Raw genomic sequence first — 20,078 nt, forward strand, 5'->3', positions numbered from 1 at the left:
TGGCTCCCACATTCTCGTTTTCTCCATGGCCTTCAGCAACACAGCAATGGGAACGCACCTATAGCAATTTTGTGGGTCCGTTTCTGAATGAGTTCTGGCTGATAGTCACCGACACATTTTTGTGCTTTTCAGTGGTCCAGTGCCCTTTAGCACTATTCAAGCACTCTCCAATTTTTTTCTGAGGAAGTCCTTCCTATTACCCTCATTTCTGACAATGGACTCCAATTCCTGTATCAGGCTTTTTTTTATTTCTGTCTATGGTTAGGCATTTGTCATGTTCGCTCCCCTCTCTTTCAGCCACAATCTAATGTGGAAGCAGAGCGCATGGTTCGCACCATTAAGACCCAAATGAAAAAATATCTGCAGGACTTCGATGCCAAACAGGCATTTAATTTTTTTTTTTGTGACGGCCTACCAGATGACTCCTATTTGTACCTGTGGTCCAGTGGAACTTGTCCATGGGTGCCAGCCATCCCCGTCCTGCATCTAATCCGCAATCGCATTCCAGCCTACTGGGTTTCACACTGGTGACAGCAGTCTCGGAACATGGTTTTGGTTGGAGCCCCAGCTGGACACTGGCAGTTGTCCAGCACCAGCACAGTCACTGCATCTACACTAAATGAACAGGGAACCAGGAGGTCTGATGCCACTGAAATCAATTCCGCATCTGGATGATTAGCGTCCCTCCCCAGTCATAGCCATAACACTGCATTCACCAGTACCCCAGCAGCTGGGTGCCGCCTAACTGCTCTTCCACTGACAGCAGCACCTCCATCCAAAGAGCTTACACCTCTGCAGACTCCAGTACAGTGGTGCTCCAGCTGGAGTGCATACCCCTTGTTGGTTCAATATCACAGGAGCAGTCTCAGACTGTGCTGGTGGCACCTACACAGTCCACACTGCTGGCAGATGTCACCATGGATACTAACTTGGATTGCCAATTACCAGTTTTCTTGTGCTGCAACAGGGGCATTGGGGCTCTCCTTGTGCTGGCCAATTTCGCTCATAACCCCAGGTATCTGGCAACCGAGGGTTGCATGCTCCTCTCAACTTTGGGGCCTCCATGGACATGGATGTCATATTCACATCACGGCCATTCACAACTCGCCCTGGGGATTAGCAATGACCCCCCCCCCCTCCCCAAGGGAGGAGGGGTGTAGTGCCACCCATAGATCCACATCCACATCCACACACGAGATCCAGGCATGCAGTTTTAAGGCACACCACATATGTCGGCAGACGCAGCTAAAAGTTCAACAACTGCCAAGGCTGCCACTTATGGATGTGCACACAGCCTCTTGTCCACACACACTATTGGCCGGCCAACAGCTTTTGGAGGTGAGTCCAGCCAGCTCTAACCCCACAACACATTTACCTGTGCATATATGTTATCAAGCTGTTATTCTGAGCTAGCATACCCATTATCAAACATTGTTTCTAGACTTAATACAGTTTGTTGTGTGAGGCACCAAAAAGTGTTTGTGGGATTAGAACAAAGGCATTGCTCAACTGACTAAGATGATGCCAGGATCGTTTGGACGTAAGACATCAAGGTCTTTAGCTACCGTATTAAAATATGATGAGACAAATGTGACTAAAATGGTTTGAAGTTAAAAATAAACTTGTATGGAAATAAAAAGTAAACAATGGGAATGTCTCTACTGTCGATAACCTTTTAAGAACTGACACATTAAGAAAAAGAGATAAAAAAAATAATGGCAGACATACGCAGCTGCCAATCTGTAGCATACTAAAACCTCCAACCTCAGGCTGGAGTCGGAACGATGCATAAAATTATAAAAGATTATAACAATCATCACACAATTAGTTAAAACAGAGGGCTGGTCCCCATTTACATTAGCTTCTGCCCTTTGGTTCGAATATAAAATGCCCTCTTAACAGAATCTGGCTTACACTGAGTCATTCGTCACAGGCATCACAGGCTAAGGGGAACGGGGGTGTCTTCTCATCAGAGTAGGAAGCAATGCATTAAAGGATAGTGTCCTATGTGAAGGTAGGGCAGATGACAACTGGTAACCAGCCGTATCACCCAGAAACACCACCTTACTATATGGTGCAGAAGCCATCACATCCCATGTCCACCTCTGCTCACGACACATCATGGGGCACAAATATTTATACAAGTACAGAAATATTATCACTGGACACTCTATAAAAACTGAATCAGGATGCCTGAGCTGAGGAGCTGTAGTACATGTTGGTACATTCCAACAGCAAGATATAAGTACAGCATATGTGTACTACACCTGAGTCACCATATTACAATTGATGACACAGAACTGATCAGGTAGATGGTGGAGGCATTTAAACTGTGCCTCTTATACGACAGCCATCATCTCTAACCAGCCAAGAATACAAGAATCTACTCTCCAAGCTTAAACATCCAGTTATTTGCCTAACCACCAAAGTAACTACAGTAACACAATGCACAGTACCACGGCATTTCATCAGTCACATATCAGGATGGTTTACCGAAACCTTCATTGTCTTATGATACATTGCTGTTGTTGTCAAGATTAAGACAGGTGCTACCCCTACCATTTTCTTTATTCTACATCATTCTGTGATCCCATTAAAATCCTGGTAATGTATTCTAGATACTTGACATTTTCATTCATTTGCTACAAAAGTGGGAAGGAACACCACCTACAATTTTTGTCCAGTGGAAACCCAAGTCAACCATTACAAATTTGTAACAATAGGCTTGAGAAAAGAAACTCAAAGCCTTAAGAATGAAAGGGTCAGGCAGTGGCAGGCATCTACATGATTTGTGCAGACTGAGACTTACTATCATTTTACAAAACTATGTACCATTCCTGAACGGCTACTGCTCTTTAACATCTCAATTCTTAAAATGCAATACTTTTTAAAAAAATATTCTACACTTTAAATGCAAAAATGTCAGCTAAAACCAAAGTGCTAAATTGTAGCTCTACTAAAAACAAACATAAAAAGTTATACAACCTGAAATGACAACAAATTCTACCAATATCAGAGGGAAATGGAATACAAAGAAAGAAGTACTTATATCAGATGAAACTGAAAACAAAGTACAAACCTTGAAAAAATGACATCCTTCAATGAGTTACAGCTGAAAAATACAAAACCAGATGCCTAATACTGTCACATATCCAAAATAAATATCACACAGATACCAAGTAATTGATAACAAACAAATTGCAATAAACTATATCACACATGCATTCCAAATGCACCATATACATATGTCGACAATATAAAGTCAATACAAAACAGAGAAATTAAGTGAAAGCAAGCTATTCAATACAGAGAAGTTTGTAGTTTTCGGATGCAGAAATAGGATTAAGTTGACTTTTAAAATCATAAGGAGAGAGATGGACTGCACCGTGGTTACTTTCAGAAGGAACAGCTCACATTAAAGCTGACACAAACATTAAAATTGGTAGTATTCCTAGCTTTTGCAATGACAGGTCCCTTCTTGAGGAAGTAAGAAAAATGAGCAAAATCTCAGTTACACACGGCACCTCAGCCCTCGAACACTACTACTATGAATCTCCATAAGAAGGGTCCCAAAAATATTTTTCTCTGTCACCATAGCCTATTTCATCCTTAGCCATAGCTACTTAGGGCCAGATACAAAAACAAAACAGGAAGACATCTATAGGAAGCATGATAGCCTGTCCAGCACCAACTTTTTCACTGGCTGCATGTATGAACCTTCATTCAGTTCCCAGAGGCCCTAGATAAGCAAATATGAATTGATGATATTTGCCTGGACTTGAATCATGATGAAGAAGAATTAAAACACTTTCTTCAACAGTTCTATTTCTCAAAAATTCATCTGTTCTTCATCAAACCCCAAGTCACTTTCCTGGACACTAATTGTCTCACTGAAGATCACATCCAAACTTCAGTTAACATCCAACTAACAAACAAACATTCTGATAGCTGCCACCCCTTCTGTGTCAAACATGTCCTTCCCTACAAACTAAGCTTGCCTTGTAAATGCATGTGGTTGAAAACCAAATCTCTGAACATCTATACCAATAACCTCTGAATGACTTTCCCATTCTTCAATTGGCACCCCTTACCTCTTTCACAAATAAACTGAGAACAGAAACAAGATAATTTTGCCCTGATACACTGCCCTTGATCCAAACTACATCCAACCAGTCATCTTCAGTCACCCCTTCAATGTTCTCACCAAACTCCATGACATTCACAGACTACCATCCCTATCCCAAGAACCCACTTCTGTGATCGTCTCTTTTCACTCAAGTAAATACAAGCAAAATGCCTTGTCCTTCACGCACTGTACTTTCTTAGGAAGAGTTTGTAGGGCTTATAGGGGAATCTAAACAGGCAATACACGTTCCATGAAACCTCCCTCCCCCTTTCAACCTACTGACACCCAATACAGCTTCAGCACAGTGAAAATGTGTTACAGTAGAGCCAGTCCTCAAGCAGAGCTGCTCAAGTCATTTACTTGAATAGGAAAGCTGTAGGTGAATGTCTAAAATCAATCATTTGTGCTTCCCCCTTCCCTCATCCTACCACCTTGGAAGTTCTTTCACTTACAAGTTGCTCAGCTTTATTCAGTGTGGTAACAATGAAGACTTCCTGTAATTGCTGAGTGGCCATTAACTTATTTGTAAAGCAAAGTTTTGCACATAGTGATGACTTATCCCTTTCCTCTCCCACAGTGAGTGGCTCTCAACACAGCAAGTTTTGTTTTCCAGTCTGATGTTGAGCCTCGATCAACATGATTTTATGTAGCTCACACATTCCCCATTCTTGAATCTGACTGGACTAGGCATGCTGCATAATAATGCCATCTAGAAAAGCCTGTGTTAACTCTTTTCGAACTGTAGCAGTCGTGTTGGGAGAAAGGTTCTAATTATAATATTCAAGTTAGAGTGGAGAGCAGCTATGAAGGGGGTCAGAGTCGGATATGCAGAAGCATGCGGAAGTGTACCATGTGACTCACAGCCAATTGCACGCCAGTGACATTCTTGTCTTCGTTCTGTGCGGGTTGTGCTGTGTTCAGAAGTTCTAACTGTGTATTTCAGTCATAGTGTTCCATGCTGAGTGCTGACTGCCTTCAAAGCATTCATTATGAGTGATGGTAAGCAATCACGCCAAGTGCTACACAAACAGGCACAAGGAATAGTGTTCCATGTGTGCAAATACTTTAGAGAGACAATCTTCCACTGAATCCACATTGGCACAAGGCACGGATCATACCGTTGCCAAATGCCATGAGCAGACAGTTGAAGCCTGTGATGTTGGTTTGAGGGCTGTTCAGAGAATATTCAGCGAAGCTAAGATGCCTATCCAAGCCCACGGCTCAGATGTTTTCAAAGCACCAGTGAAACAACACAACTGCAAAAAAGAAGTGGGCGAGCTAGAAAATTTCATGAAATTTTTTTTTCCACGCATAGTGTTCAGCATGTATGCTGAAGGGGAATATCCAACAACAGAAAAACTAGTTTCTCATATGAAAGAAGCTTAAAATTTTAACAGAAACGAATGGACCATGTCGAGTATACTGAAATACATGGGGTTCAGGTATCAGAAAACGAATGATAGTAGGAAATTATTAATGGTATAAAGCAATATTGTAGCAGCAAGGACTGTGTTTTTGAGAACAATGCAGGAGATCAGAGAAGCTGGCACATCTTGAATTTATTGCTTAGATGAAGCCATGTAAGGGACATGTGCTGGGAAATGAGTGATGGGTACTGTGGATTAAAAATTGCTGTTGGTACGAGTAACAGAATTATAGTGCTTCATGTCAGATCAGCAGATACTGGCTTTATTCACCAGAGCAAGCTGTTTTTTAAGGCGTTAAAAGCTAAGAATTCTGAAGATTGCCACTCTGAAATGATGTCTTCAAAAGGTGGTTTACACAACAATTATTGCCGCATATTCCTGTGTCTTCAGTTATAGTCAAGGAGAATGCGAGCATCCACTCAGTCCAAGTGAACAAAGCTCCAAATACAAACCCCAAATAGGCAGACATTATCGCATGGCTGTCATCTAATGGACTACCTCCTAACTCATCACATACCAGAGCAGACTTGCTGGTTCTTGTCAATCAACACAAGCCTGCATACAGAAATTATGAAATAGTATGGACACCGTATCATTAGATTACACCCATACCATTGCCATTACAACCCAGTCGAACTGGTATGGGCTCAGGTGAAAGAATATATTGCAGAGAAGAACAATACATTCCAAATTGCAGATGTTGAGAGGCAACTGACAGCATCTCAACTTCCGCAAGGGCGGTTTGCATAAGGCACGCAGAAAAACTGCAAGATGAAGATAACAACAGGGAAATTGGCAGGGACACGGTTATTAAACCATTCATCATAAATCTTGCAGAGTCTGATTCATCTGTATCAGACAGCAAAGATGATGGTGTGGATTTCTTGCTGTGAAATATATAAGTACCAATTACTGCTTCTTAGACTTCATTTGTGTGATTGTGCCTGCAGCTGCATAAAAAATTAATAGTAGCTCAAGTTTCATCTTTGACCTCGTAACAATGCTGTTTTCATCATAAAGCATATTTCGTTCAATAAAGTACACGTACTATAACGCCATAGCAGGTTCCATAATGAAAGAAAATTAGCTTTTAGTAACACATTAAACAATCTGTTGCTGATATCCTTACGGTCACAAATTATTAAAATCTGAAAATGCTTTAAATGTATTCGATCACTGAGGATGCCTAATGTAAGCAATGGAAAAATTCATTTGATTAATGAAACAAACCGTTGTCATTCAAAGGACGGAACATTAAACATTGACATTATTTAAAGAAAGACTGAAGCTACATCATGATTACTGGCAAAATAGTGTGATAGTGTATGTATCAGCTTGAGGTTGAAGCTCTTCTGTCTGTGTTTGCTTTACAAATAAACTGGTCTTTTGGAAGGGATCCGCCTTGAGCAAAAAACAATTGACAATTGTTTCTTTTTGTGCTTTCATCCGGAGATGTTTTGTTGAGGTTTCAGCATCATCACTGGGCTTTCATTTGCTTTCTGTTATACAACAGGAAAAGTATTCATTATTGCTTACATACATATAAATTAGAGTTTTTAAGAAAGTTTTTACGAATCTGAAAACAGCATAAAGTTTTGCATATATACCTTGTTACCAAATGCAGTGGTTTTCCTGGTTTTTTATGTTTTTCTTTACACCTGTTTTACTTTCAGAGACTGTTGTCTTCAACTATATAGAAAAATTATTTATCCCGATATTTTATACGACCGGGAATGTTGTGATTTAGTTCAACATCAATTAATCCTTTGTGGAAGGTTGTGGTTTTGTGTGTGTGTGTGTGGGGGGGGGGGGGGGGGGCGGGAACGCGCGTGCGCAAGGATTCTCGTTACTAAGACTGCAGTTCTTTAAAGTTCACTGTGGAAAGATGTTTATGCTAGCACGCCGTCAGTTGTCTCAGAGTTTGAACTGATAGAAGGAAATTGGCAGCATCGCAACTTATCTTCCCTCTCTCCGTGTGCAGAACATGCAATGAACCCACCTTCGTAGCTGCTCTCCATTCTAGTAGGCATGAAATGCCTAATTCTTCATGCATAGTCCGTTCTGAGGAAGGGATTGCAGGGCTTTTAGGTGAATGTTTAAGTACAAACACAAGTGACAATGATTTTTATCACAATGATTTTGTTGGTTACACAGATTAATTTCTAAGCAGTTTGAGTTAAATATGATGGAAACAGTCCACCCTGAAGAGTTTCAACAAATATCACAAAATGGAAAGTCAACCAATGGAAAGCCCAGGTTGTATCAATAATATTATGATAAGGACAGATTGCTATTTACCATAAACATGACATGCTGAGTTGCAGACAAGCATGATGAAAAGACTGTTAATATTAGCTTTCTCTGACCACTCCATTCAGAATACAACAGAAATGCATTGAATGGAAGCAACAATCTGGATCCGGGGGGGGGGGGGGGGGGGGGGGGACAGAAGGGTACAAGTTGGGGAAGAGGCATCGGCAATACCTGGCAAAGCTTGCAGGGGCTAGAGGTGGCAGGACAGGGCTGACACATACAGTGTCAGGAGTTGTGGGGAAGGGAGAGGGGCAGGGAAAGAGGGAGCAGAAAGGAGAGGAGCAGAGATGGGGTGGATGCACAAGCAAAGAGCAGTGTACAATAAGAGTGTGCAAGCGAATTAAATGCGATGAGGTGAGATGACAGGACAGAGGGGGCAGAAAGTGTTAAGTACAGGGTACGAGTATGGCAGGTTAGCATAGATTGGTTCCAGGAGTGGAGAATGTGTTGTAAGGACAACTCCCACCTGTACAGTTCAGAAGGGAGGGGAGGATCCAGATGGCCTTGTGTTGTGAAGTAGCCACTGAAATTAAGTACACTATGTATAGCTGTTTCTTGTTGCACAGGGTGGTTTACTTTGCTCTTGGCCACTGTTTGGCAATGGTTCTTCATCCTTGTGGACAGCTGGTTGGTAATCATACCAATATAAAAAGACGAACAATGATTGCAGCAGAGTTGGTATATAACATGGCTGCTTCCACATGTGGCCAGCCGCTGATGGGCTAGGATAAGCCCATGATAGGACTGAAATAAAAAATGCTGGGTGGTTGAGTTGGGCAGGTCTTGTGGCCTGGTCTTCCACAAGGATATGATCCCTGTGGCATGTGATTGGGGCTGGGAGTGGCATAGGGACCATCTAGGATGTTGTGAACATTAGGTGAATAATGTAACAACACTTTTGGAGGGGTGGGATGGATCTTGGATTGGATGTCCCTTATTTCAGGGCAAAATGATAAAATAATCAAAGCGTTGATGAAGGATGTGATTCAGCTGTTCCAGTCAAGGTGGTAGTGGGCGACAAAGAGGGCGCTCCTATGTAGCTAGTTCTGGGGAAAAAGGGGGGGGGGGGGTGGTATGCCATAACAGACTAGGTCTGAGGTTAGTGTCTGGCTCTGAAAGCCTTGTGAGACCTTTAACATACTATACAAGGGAGCAGCTCCTGTCACTGCAGATCTACCATCCCCAGGCGGCCAGGCTGCCGATGCAGAGTGTCAGCCCACCCCTGCCACCTCTACTCCCTGCATGCACCCCGAGGCATCACTCATTCCTTTCCACCCACCTGTACACTGCTATCCCTGCCCCTTCCTCACCCTGCTCCGGATTGTTGCTCCCATTCAACAAGTTTCTGTTACAGTCTGGTCAGAGTGGCCAGAGGTAGCAGTCGTGTGTGTGAGGTCTGCTTGCTTGAGTGAATGTGTGTGAGGTTCTGTTTTCTGAAGAAGTCTTCGGCTGAAGGCTAATATGTAACGGTGTTTTCACCATGCCTGTCTGCAATCCAATGTGTAATTTTTACAGTGAATAGCAGTCTATTGTTTTCATAACACAATGAAAAGTTTTAAGTTGTAATGCCTATGTAAATATAGCTGAATGAAAGCACAGTTTGATTTAATGTATGCACTAATTGTTGGTCAGTTTGTTTCTGCAAAGAGATTCGAGCATTTCTCTGTGGCACACTCGCCGCCCAAGTGGCAGTGATTTAAATAAGATTGCATTGAGAAACTCTGCATCTGCCTTAAGGAGTATGACTGTTTATTGCCTTGAAATGATCATTCCGTACAACTATTAATGAAATAGGGGAAGTCAACCACTTACCAGAAAATTACTGATGTTTAGTGTACACACACACACACACACACACACACACACACACACACACACACCTCTCTCTCTCTCTCTCTCTCTCTCTCTCTCTCTCTCTACTAGCTTTCAAGCAACCACTCTTTTCTAATGTATGTAGATACTCTTCCACACATAATTACACATTAACCCAAACATTTTAATGCGCCTGGGCATGTACTTCAACACTATTACATTTATTTGTCTCTGTCCCATCAGTCAGCTACACGTGAGACGCTGCCTTTCCTAATTTTTGTTTGTTTTGTCTTCTCTACCAGAATTTCCATAACTGCAGCCACACAGAACTAAAACACTTACGGTCTTTACTGACAAATATGCAATGTAGACGTCCGTCATTGGAATTCATGCATCAAAGACAATTTGTAACGTCAAATTAAATCTAATCCAACTGACATCAGAGTACAAAACATTATTCCACAGGATTCTGGAATGAAACAGGCAGGGCAGGAAGATGTATATAAAATTAAACAGAATAGAAAAGCAAGAGGTAAGACATAATAAATGTGGGATACAATCAAACAAGCAATAATGTTGGAATAAAATACCAAGAGACAACTCATTCAATAAAGAAAGTTAGAGTTATCACGAAAACACACTAGATGTACGTGAATCTTTTCCCATATCTGTTATCCCATAGATCTGTCTTCTTTTTCAGTCTTTTGTACACTACCAAAGAAACACTTGACTCATAAATTACAAGAAGAAATCTGTCAATATTGTTGGCAGTCTGAAGGAAAGTGAAGCTGAAGCCATTGACATAGTTACTGAAGTCAAAATAGGTAGTTGATATCAGATGCATTAGCATGTCAAGGTTAAAACTATTATTTACAAAATATTTCACTAGTTCGAAGTTCAAAATGTTTCACCAAGTGTATCAACCCTATATTACAGATCACGGAGTACATCACTGATGCAAGAGCTTTGCTGAACTGGCACACAGCAAAAGTTCCTACACAACGTCTTGACATTTAGTGCTGCTAGAGGTCACTTTTGTAATCATCCCATCGCCGATTGCAGTTATGAATACATAATTTTAATAAAAACATGATTACTGGTACACAATTATGAAATTATTTTGGTAGCAGGTAGATTCTAAAATATTTTCTAAAAACAGGAGGAAGTATGTAACTATGTAGAAGTAAAACCGTAAGCCGAAGAAGACAACTTGTTGTTGAGATTAAAACCTAAGTCATACTCCAAAACTCTGTTTTTGGAACATATCAGATACTAGAAAAATAAACACACAGTTAATGAACCCTCTGCCAGGCACTTAAGTGTGATTTGCAGAGTATGCATGTAGATGTAGATTCACTAACAACATGCTTGCACAGTGGAAAACTAGTTGATGACGGGATTGCCCAGTATAGAGCCCCATATATACTGGTAGCTTATTATATAGGTCATAAAGAGGCAATCCTGCACTAAGCAGTTTTAAAATCAATGCCCTCAGCACACACCTGCAGAGGCAAATACATCACAGAAGGTCACTGACGCAACAACATATGCTCAATTTACCATGATACGTAGCCCGAGGGCTACATATGATTTTGGACTCTCAACAACCATTACAAAGGGAGAACATTAAAATCTCAAAACCACAAAGATAATATGACACCAGTGACAAAAAAAATTCACTAAGGCCTAAAAGATTTTGATAAAACAGGGATATAATCATAAGTCTGATGTGAAATTAAGCAGTATGTTGTCCTTGGGTATAAGCAAGGACAAAGGTATGATGCGGGTAAGAGGTCATGGCAAAATAAATAGCCTATGCATATTCCAGCATAAGACGGGTGAGACAAGATGATGATCAGTTCTGACGTGACGTTAAATGTCGAATATTTAACCCAATTCATTGCTCATGGTCTGCTTCTGATGACACTTGAAACCAGAGAAATGATATGTATACAACAGCATTTCATTAATATTTTTAGCAATATTATCTGTAAAACATAATAAAAGGAGCTAAAACCAAAAAATTGCAACTACAGTACATTGTGAGACATTTTAAAGAAGTTGTTATGTGTAAAATCTATCTGGTTGTTAAGGACATTATTGCTGTTTTCGTTCTGATGACTATTTATTTGTAAACTTTCAAGAATATCAAACTTCTTGCCTTTAGGTGTGTTGTGAAGAATCTTCACACTGTGGTTGATGCTGGTAATGTTGTGCTCATTAGAGTCTTGCAGACGATAACCGAATACTGTGTCTTTATGTTTCCCAATATGTTCTCTGTATCTGGCAAAAGAAGATCATCATGTTTGACCTATATAGAATCCTTTGCATAGTCCACATTCCAGCTTATACATACCAATTTTTTTTTTTTTACATCTGTCATTATTTTCTCCAATTGTCATGATTTATGATTATTAAGTGTTGTTGGCTTGAAAAGCTACTGAAATATAAAATTTATAGAACTGCCATTCAAATTTGTCATAAATATTTTTGTTTATAGGCCACTTTTATTAACCCTTTGACTACTGGGGATGTGTAAACTCGTCATGCCTCGCCCTTCCCCTGGCACGGCTGACTTGTATACACACGGCCTTGGGTCTTCCCTACAGTGCTAAGGACGAGTTTATGCGTGCCATGCCACCGGCCTTCCCACTGCTAGGGACGAGTTTGGGTGTGCTGAGTCACAGCTAAATGAGCACTACAGACGTGTAAACACACAGAGCTCTCTTTCCGCCCTGCTCTTCCACTAGCTGTTCAGTGGTCCGACTGTATAGTTAAAGAGTGTATATAGGTTTGTTGCTGTGTTCCCTCTTTGCAGAATTCGACTTCGATCCCTGTTTTTGTCAGTTTTCTTGTTTTCTATGTGATAAATGTTACTTTGCCATGGTTGCACAGATAAAGAAATCCTGGATGTGCTCACTAAGAGCGACAGTGAGTGTGAATTATCTGAGGTTTCTAACAGTGATGAGTCTTCAACAGAATCTTGAAGCTGTAGTCCTCAGCCCTTTACATCAGAGGGGAGAGCAAGAATTACAGTCAGCAGTTCTTCTGAATCCTAAGTGAAATGGTTCGGAAAAGAGCGCGCTTAAGTGATAAATTTGACTGGAAAGAAACCGATTTCCAGCCTTTAAACCATTACTTTGATGACTCAAGTTCGACACAAATGTCAGTCAGATACTGACCCAAGCATTCTTTCATTTTTTGTGATATTTATGTCTCAAGAACTGTTGCAATTTATTGCAGACAAAACAAATCATTTTTACATTTACACCAGAGAAATTACTACAGAATCTGTGAATTCTCGACTGTCAAAGTGGAAAGACACTGTATTTGAGGAAATGTATTGTTTTATTGCTGTTTGCCTTTTAACGGCACAAGTTAAGAAGTTAAAATTAAGTCAGTATTGGTCCAGAGATACAGTTTTGAACACAATAGTTTTCAGCGAAATTATATCCTGAGATCGTTTTTGTCTACTTCTGAGAATGTTACACTTCAGTGATAACTCTGCAAGTACAGTCTATTTAAAATTAGACGATTGTTGACAAAATTCGAAAGACGTTTCTTAATTCATTTCACTCACATCACTAGCATTGTACACATGAAAGTCTCTTGCTGTTCAAAGGACGATTATCTTTTAAGTAATTTATTCCAACCAAGTGAAGTAGATTTGGAATAAAGACATTTGTATTGTGTGACTGTCAGAGTGGGTATATTTTAGATTTTATTGTATATACAGGCACAACAACAAAAATTGGGTTCCACAGTTTGGGAAAAAGTGGCGACGTAGTGGCAACTCTTAGGACCATATTTGGAACAGAGTCATATTCTATATGTCAATAATTGGCACTCCAGCCCGAACCTGTTCCTCTGGCTTCATAACTGTGGAACAACCGCATGTGGCACTGTTTGTAAGAACAGGTGCAACATGCTAAAACTGCAGAAGAAATTAAAACAAGGAGGAACTGAGTTTAGGTCCACTGACAAGGTACTCGCAATCATGTTGACCACAAGTCACACAACACAAATGACTGAAACAGAGAAGACTGACAGAAACACTGGCGAAAAAATAAAGAAACCGCAATGTATTGTCGATTACAATCAGAGTATGGGTGCACTTGACCATTGTGACATGTCACTGAGCTCAGTGGGATCAGTGCAAAAGACTGTGAAATGGTATAAGAATTATATTTTTCACATTCTGGATTTATGCATTCTAAATGCTCATGCTCTCCACCAGTTGGTAACAGCGCGAAAAATGGCACTCACAGAGTTTCACCTTTCTCTCGTGAGAGAGATTGTAGAAAAATAAGTTACAGAACGGAAAAAAGCTGGTAGGGGAAGGCACTACGATGACGACAATCCTCTGCGATTCACAGGGAGACATTTTCCAGCTGTTATTGTGAGTGAACATTCGCAGAAAATCACGCTAATGCGCAGATGTGTGGTATGCATGAAACAGAAAGTGCGCCGGGAAACTAGATACCAATGCAAAACTTGCAACGTTCCATTATATGTTGCACACTGCTTTGAGACTTAACATAAAAAGAAGCATTATTAATCATTGGGAACTATATTGTATCTATTATTGATGCTTCTGAATGAATTACCAAAAAAAGGAAAAATGTAAAATTATTTTTAACTTTGCCAGTGCAGGCCCAAAGCCCGGATTGAAAAAGAAGGATGGGAAATAGATGCAACAGGTGTAAAACTATTCAAACGAAGCCCGACTTCTTCATATGTAGCAGTTTACTGGCAAATGAACGGACTTTGTGATTGAGGTGGCGCAGTACCTGTACTGTGGCAAATGTGATTACGCCGAGTACATTGTGACAGTATAACAAAACCCATATATTAATCTGCAGACAATACATTTAAATTATTAACACATAAGAGTTATATTCTTTTACTCTTAGTAGTACAAGTGTAGATCACATTAGGTCTACTTGTACAAAGCATGTTTTCCATACCTGATTTAAACGTCTTTGATCAACAAGAAACAACATGCCAAAGTTAAAACTCTTTTCTCAGTACGATTTTTCTTGCTACTTTGCTTCTGTTGCTAGCCAATATTGAAAATTAAACTCTGTTCTGGGGAGGGTGGGGGGCTTAAAATTTGTTGTTTGAATGAGACTGGCTTTGAAGCATTAATAGAAAACAGTATTTGAAAAAGAAGTATCGAATACACCCTGCTTTCATCTTTTCATAAAAATCAACAGCTTTTCGACTAATTTGTAGATTATTGGAAAATAAAAGAGGAAGAAATTTTTTTATTCCTTATTGTTGTGCAGTCAATCTATTGCACTCTACATTTCATTTTCATCATGTGTTCACACTACTAGATATGCTAACCCAAAGTTTACATTGTTTTTGGTCCTGATTTTCATGCCCAACTTACATTCCAGTTGTACAGCTTGGTATGTTTTACAGAGCATTGTTTTTTAGCAAAATCAGAATGAAAATGCCGCATTTTTGACGTTTTTACAAAATGTTCAATTTTGCTCTTCATTCATTCAGTACTGAAAAGTGCTAGGGAAATGAAACTTTATATTTAAGAACCTTGTGTTGTTAGATTACTACATGCCAAGTTTCACGTTTGTCACAGCATTAGTTCAGGAGATGCAAGAAGCCAAACACTGAAATTTTTTCAGGTGCCTATTTTTTTGGCCAATTTACCTACAATTTTCAGGCTCAATATGGCTCGTAAAATTCTTTTAATTATTATTCTTAAGAGAATGCATAAAGTTTCACAAGATGGCCAAATTTTATTTCTTTACAAAAACTATTGCCCAAAATATTACAGCTCAAACTCACCAAAAATTCATGCTGACTCTGTGCGAGTCGTATTCAGCCAAGAATTATTCAGCACAAGGCGGGTTGGCAGCGCTGGCCAATCCGGTCCCAGCGGCAGCTCTGAGGGACAGGCACGCAGCGCAGGAAGCCAAATTACGCCACAGGCCAGGGCACCTCAGTGCGCCAAGCAGGTGGCGTAGCTCCAGCAGTCAAAGGCAGTTAAAGGGTGCAGAATCTTACTGCTATTCTTGTTCAGTTTATTTTTCAATTTTTTTTATGGAAGTCTCGACTAGTTGGCTATTATATCTGTTGTTTACAGCAATCTGCTTCAAGGTGACTGAAATCTTGTTCTAGTGATACGACCTATGATTTATGGAGTTGAAAAATGCATGTTTATATTGCAATGGGTGACAGGAATCTGCCTTTATAATGGAATCTGTACATGTTGGTGCGCGGAAAATGCTGGCCTTATGCTTGCTATTTACTCTTTTAATAGTAAGATCTAGATAATTAATAATTCCTTCTTTTTCTATTTCCTCAGTAAATTGAATATTCTTATGAATCCTGTTTAAAGCCATTAGGTAATCTAGCACTGCCTCTTTGTCACCTTTAATGAGGGCAATCACATCATCTGTGTGTCTCATACATATACAGTTTTATCTTCACAACTTGTATTGTTATTAAAAAATTTACTTTCTAAATTTTTAACAAAAATGTCAACCATGGTGCCTGCTAGGCTATTTTCCACGATCAGGCCTTCATCAAATGAAAAATAAATATAATTCCAATAATTCAATCAGTTCCTTAACTTCAGCCTGGCTCAATTTTTGGTGAGTTAAATTTTTGTTAATAATTTCTAGGCATTCCTTAAGAGGAATGCTGTTATATACATTCTTAATGTCGGATGATACCTATGTGGAGTCATTAGGAATGTCAATGTTTTGTAAAAATGATGCAAGTTCCACATTGGTTTTTATACTGAGTGAATTTTCAAAAACATAAATTTCTTTTAATTTCTGACATAAAAATTTCTTCAGTTTGTAGTTAGGCACAAATCTCTCGTCAACGATCGGTCTAATGACCTTTCACATTTACATGCCTCGACATGGGAGCATAAGGCAGGAAGAGCTAAGTTCATCACCTTCAAACCATGTTTTCCTTTACCATCCAGGATTAAATTGCAAGCATCTATTTTCTTTTTTTAAATTTAATTGAATTTATTGGTTGATTTTTAGCAATGCTAGCAATACTATTTGCAGTAAAGAATTTTTCAGTTTTTAAAATGTAATCTTGATCGTGTACTACCATGACAGTAGTGCTTTTGTCCGCCCTGATCGCAATAGCTTGATTACCATGCAATTCTTTGTTAATAGAATTCGAGACGATTCTTTCATTAAAAGTTTGTGATAATACATCAAGTTCATTACTTATATCATCAGCTGAATTAACTGCCACTGTTACGATCTTTCTTTAGTTCATAACAGAGGAATGTACATAATTGTGGTATTAGTTATTATTTCTTCCACATCTTCCACTTTACATTTATTTAATATACTATAGTGCAAGCTCTTTTCTCATAATTTTTCTTCTGCACCAGTGAAACTGAATATTACAAAGATTTTTAATTTGATTGGCAAAAATGAGTACATCATCTGGAGTAAATGCATTAGTTCTAAAGGCATATGACACCAACTATTTCAAGATTTTACTGTGTCTACTCTTAACTTGATCTAACAATATTTTTAATTTACTTTGGAAAAATTTAACGCATCCTCAAATTGTGTTTTGGTAAGCTTATTTTTAAAAATACCTTCTACCTTAACTACCTTAGTTTGACACAAGTGAATCATTTTATAGAAATCTCTTGCCTACATTTTGACCCACATAATCTGAGACTTACTTGCAATTTTAAAAGAGCTCTTTATAAAAATTATCTGTTGAAGAGGACAGAAAGGCTAAATTTTGTAATTTTCTTCTTGTATACATGACATTTCACACTACCTCAGAGCTAAATGTCATCTTGTTTCACCTATCTTTAGCAGGATCATGTATGGGCTATTTATTTCTCTATGACCTCTATGTAGCTGCATTGTGGATTTGTTATTGTTTATACCCATGGGCAACACACTGCTTAATTACACCTCAAACTTACAATTACATCCCTATCATATCCAAATATTTTAGTGTCTTAGAGAATTTTCTTTGTCATCATTGTAATATTACTGTTGTGGTTGTGAGATTTTAATGTTTTCCCCTTATAATGGTTGCTGAGAGTCCAAAATCATATGTAGACCTCGGGCTACGTATCATGGTATACTGAGCAGGTGATGTGTCAATGATCTCCTGTGATGTGTTTGCCTCTGCATGTGTGTGCTGTGGACATTGACCTTAAAACTGCTTAGTGCAAGAATGTCTCTTTTTCACCTGTATAATAAGCTACCAGTACATATGGGGTTCTATGCTGTGCAAACTTAATCATCAATTACGTTTCCACTGTGCTAGCATATTGTCAATAAATGCTACTATGTGATTATTTTTCTTGTATCAGACATGTTGCAAAGAAAGATTTTGGATTAAAACTTTGTAGTCTTAACAAGTTGTCTTCTTCAGCTTACTGTTTTACTTCCACATGGTTACATACTTCATTCTATTTTTAGAAAATATTTTAGCTCCTATCTGCTAATGAAATAATTTTATGATTGTATACCAGTTATCAAACAATGGAAAATCAAGGACGGAATGTAACAATATTATAAAAAGGATGGTTGCTTCTCACCACATAGCAGAGATGTGGAGTCTCAGAAAGGCACAACAAAAAGACTAAGTTCTGACAGTTCTTGTTGTGCCAGTCTGCAATTCAACATATACCAGCTATCACATTTTTATTAAAATTACATATTTAGATTTTCAACTGATGAAGAACTGAATACACAAGTGACCTGTAGCGGCACTAAATGTCAAAATGTTCTCTAGTAACTTTCGCCATGTGTCAGTTCAGTGGTGCTTTTGCATCAGTAATGTACTCTGTGATGTGTAATACAGGATGGATGCACTTGGTGAAACGTTTTGTAAATACTGGTTTTAACTTTGAGCATACTGTGTACATAGGTTTTAACTTTCATATGTCAATATATCTTATGTCAAGTGTCCAGCTAATTAAGATACAGAGTAAATTTATAGCTCAAATTGGCCACATGTATTAACCTTCCCTGGCATATGTGCAATAATAATAAATCTGTATTATATTAATAACATGTATGCCAGTTTTCATAATGTAATACATTTTACATCTGATGCATACTATTCACAGATCAGTTGGTGGTATCGCTGCTTGCCGAAACCAGTCATCATAAATAAAACTTTTACAAATGTGATCTTGGCTGACAAAAATCATCTTTCTTCATATTTCATTTTGGCAATTACAGTTGCATTAAGTTTAAAACATTAGGTAGCCACTAGTCACTGTCAGTTAACTCTTGGATATGTTTATAATATAGCTGTAAGATACTCACTCTTCTGTTGGCTCGGTCGAGGCATGTGGTAGTTTTGTGTTGGCAACAGACTTGTTGATAGTTGGTGAGACAACCTTCTCTCCCTCTGATTTTAGCTGATCCACAAATGATTCCACATCCCTTGATTTACTGCCCAATTTCATTGCCTTTGCTGGAACTGTTGGCTTTCTGTTGAAAGTAGAGTTAAAAATGATAAATAAAACCTGAGACACGTCACTATTAGATACCATATAAATAGCCTCATATGTGAAACACACACTAACAATAGGTTACAAAAACTTTAGAAATGTAGGCTGACAAACAGATTTGCATTCAATGAACACTAAATTGCAAACAAAACATCTGCTAAACATCCTAGACTTTTATACCACAATAACACATAGCCGATGCAGGGTTTATTTTCGTATGCTATTGCTGTAGAAGCAGTGAAATCTAAAGCTGGTCTGAAGGCAGTGGGTATAAGGTAAATATGAAGAAATGGGATCTGGTTCCACATTTTATGGAAACCTGGGATCACCGCTGAAGCAAAAATATAAGAGAAGAGATGTTCAACACATTAAAATTTAGAAGAGTGTTTGTTATTAGATAACTTCTCATTGCATCTACTTCTTTTATAAACTTATTGAGTACTTTTCAGTTACTCTCTGCAAAATTAAACCCTTGCCAAAATATACAATGTGATGCAGATCACTTACAATGTGACACTCTCCCAGACCTTTGATCAAACTTATAATGTCAGCATATCAATTATGTTATTATAGCCTTCACAGATTTTTAGAAATTAAAAAAAATCTAAGTGATCTGTTCACTGATTTTACAGGTCTTGAGCTTCCAAGGATTTTATGGCACAAATTTTTTGCCCAGATCTGACTGTGCACATTATTGTATGCTTCATACAGAGCTGTTCTTAGAGATGTACGAGTTGATATTAAGTTGTAAACTCTGGGTTTCCTTGGTTTGACTGACTAATGCTATGTTTCTGGGTGTTCTGTTACGCTGTTGTTTCCATTTTATGCACGATAAGTTTTCACTATCCGTTTCTCTGCAGTTTCTTTTGTGGCAAGAGTATAGTAGCTCCTACCACTGCAACATTCCCAG

At 38.8% G+C, this 20,078-nt stretch overlaps 1 protein-coding gene across 2 annotated transcripts in view; it reads right to left on the reverse strand.

Moving 5' to 3' along the window:
- Positions 1–20,078, reverse strand: part of LOC126334888 (coatomer subunit delta) — a 110,823-nt gene that overhangs the window by 45,653 nt on the left and 45,092 nt on the right. Inside the window, exons 6-7 of one of the 2 annotated variants that reach the window (XM_049997587.1) lie at positions 18,981–19,148; positions 3,080–3,112 (exon numbers count right to left, since the gene is read on the reverse strand). In XM_049997587.1, the coding sequence (XP_049853544.1) occupies positions 3,080–3,112; positions 18,981–19,148 (201 nt within the window). The remainder of the gene's footprint in view (positions 1–3,079; positions 3,113–18,980; positions 19,149–20,078) is intronic. The other variant, XM_049997588.1, reaches the window with a different exon arrangement.

The sequence above is a fragment of the Schistocerca gregaria genome, chromosome 2, assembly GCF_023897955.1.
Source record: "Schistocerca gregaria isolate iqSchGreg1 chromosome 2, iqSchGreg1.2, whole genome shotgun sequence".
Taxonomy (NCBI): Eukaryota; Metazoa; Arthropoda; class Insecta; order Orthoptera; family Acrididae; genus Schistocerca; species Schistocerca gregaria.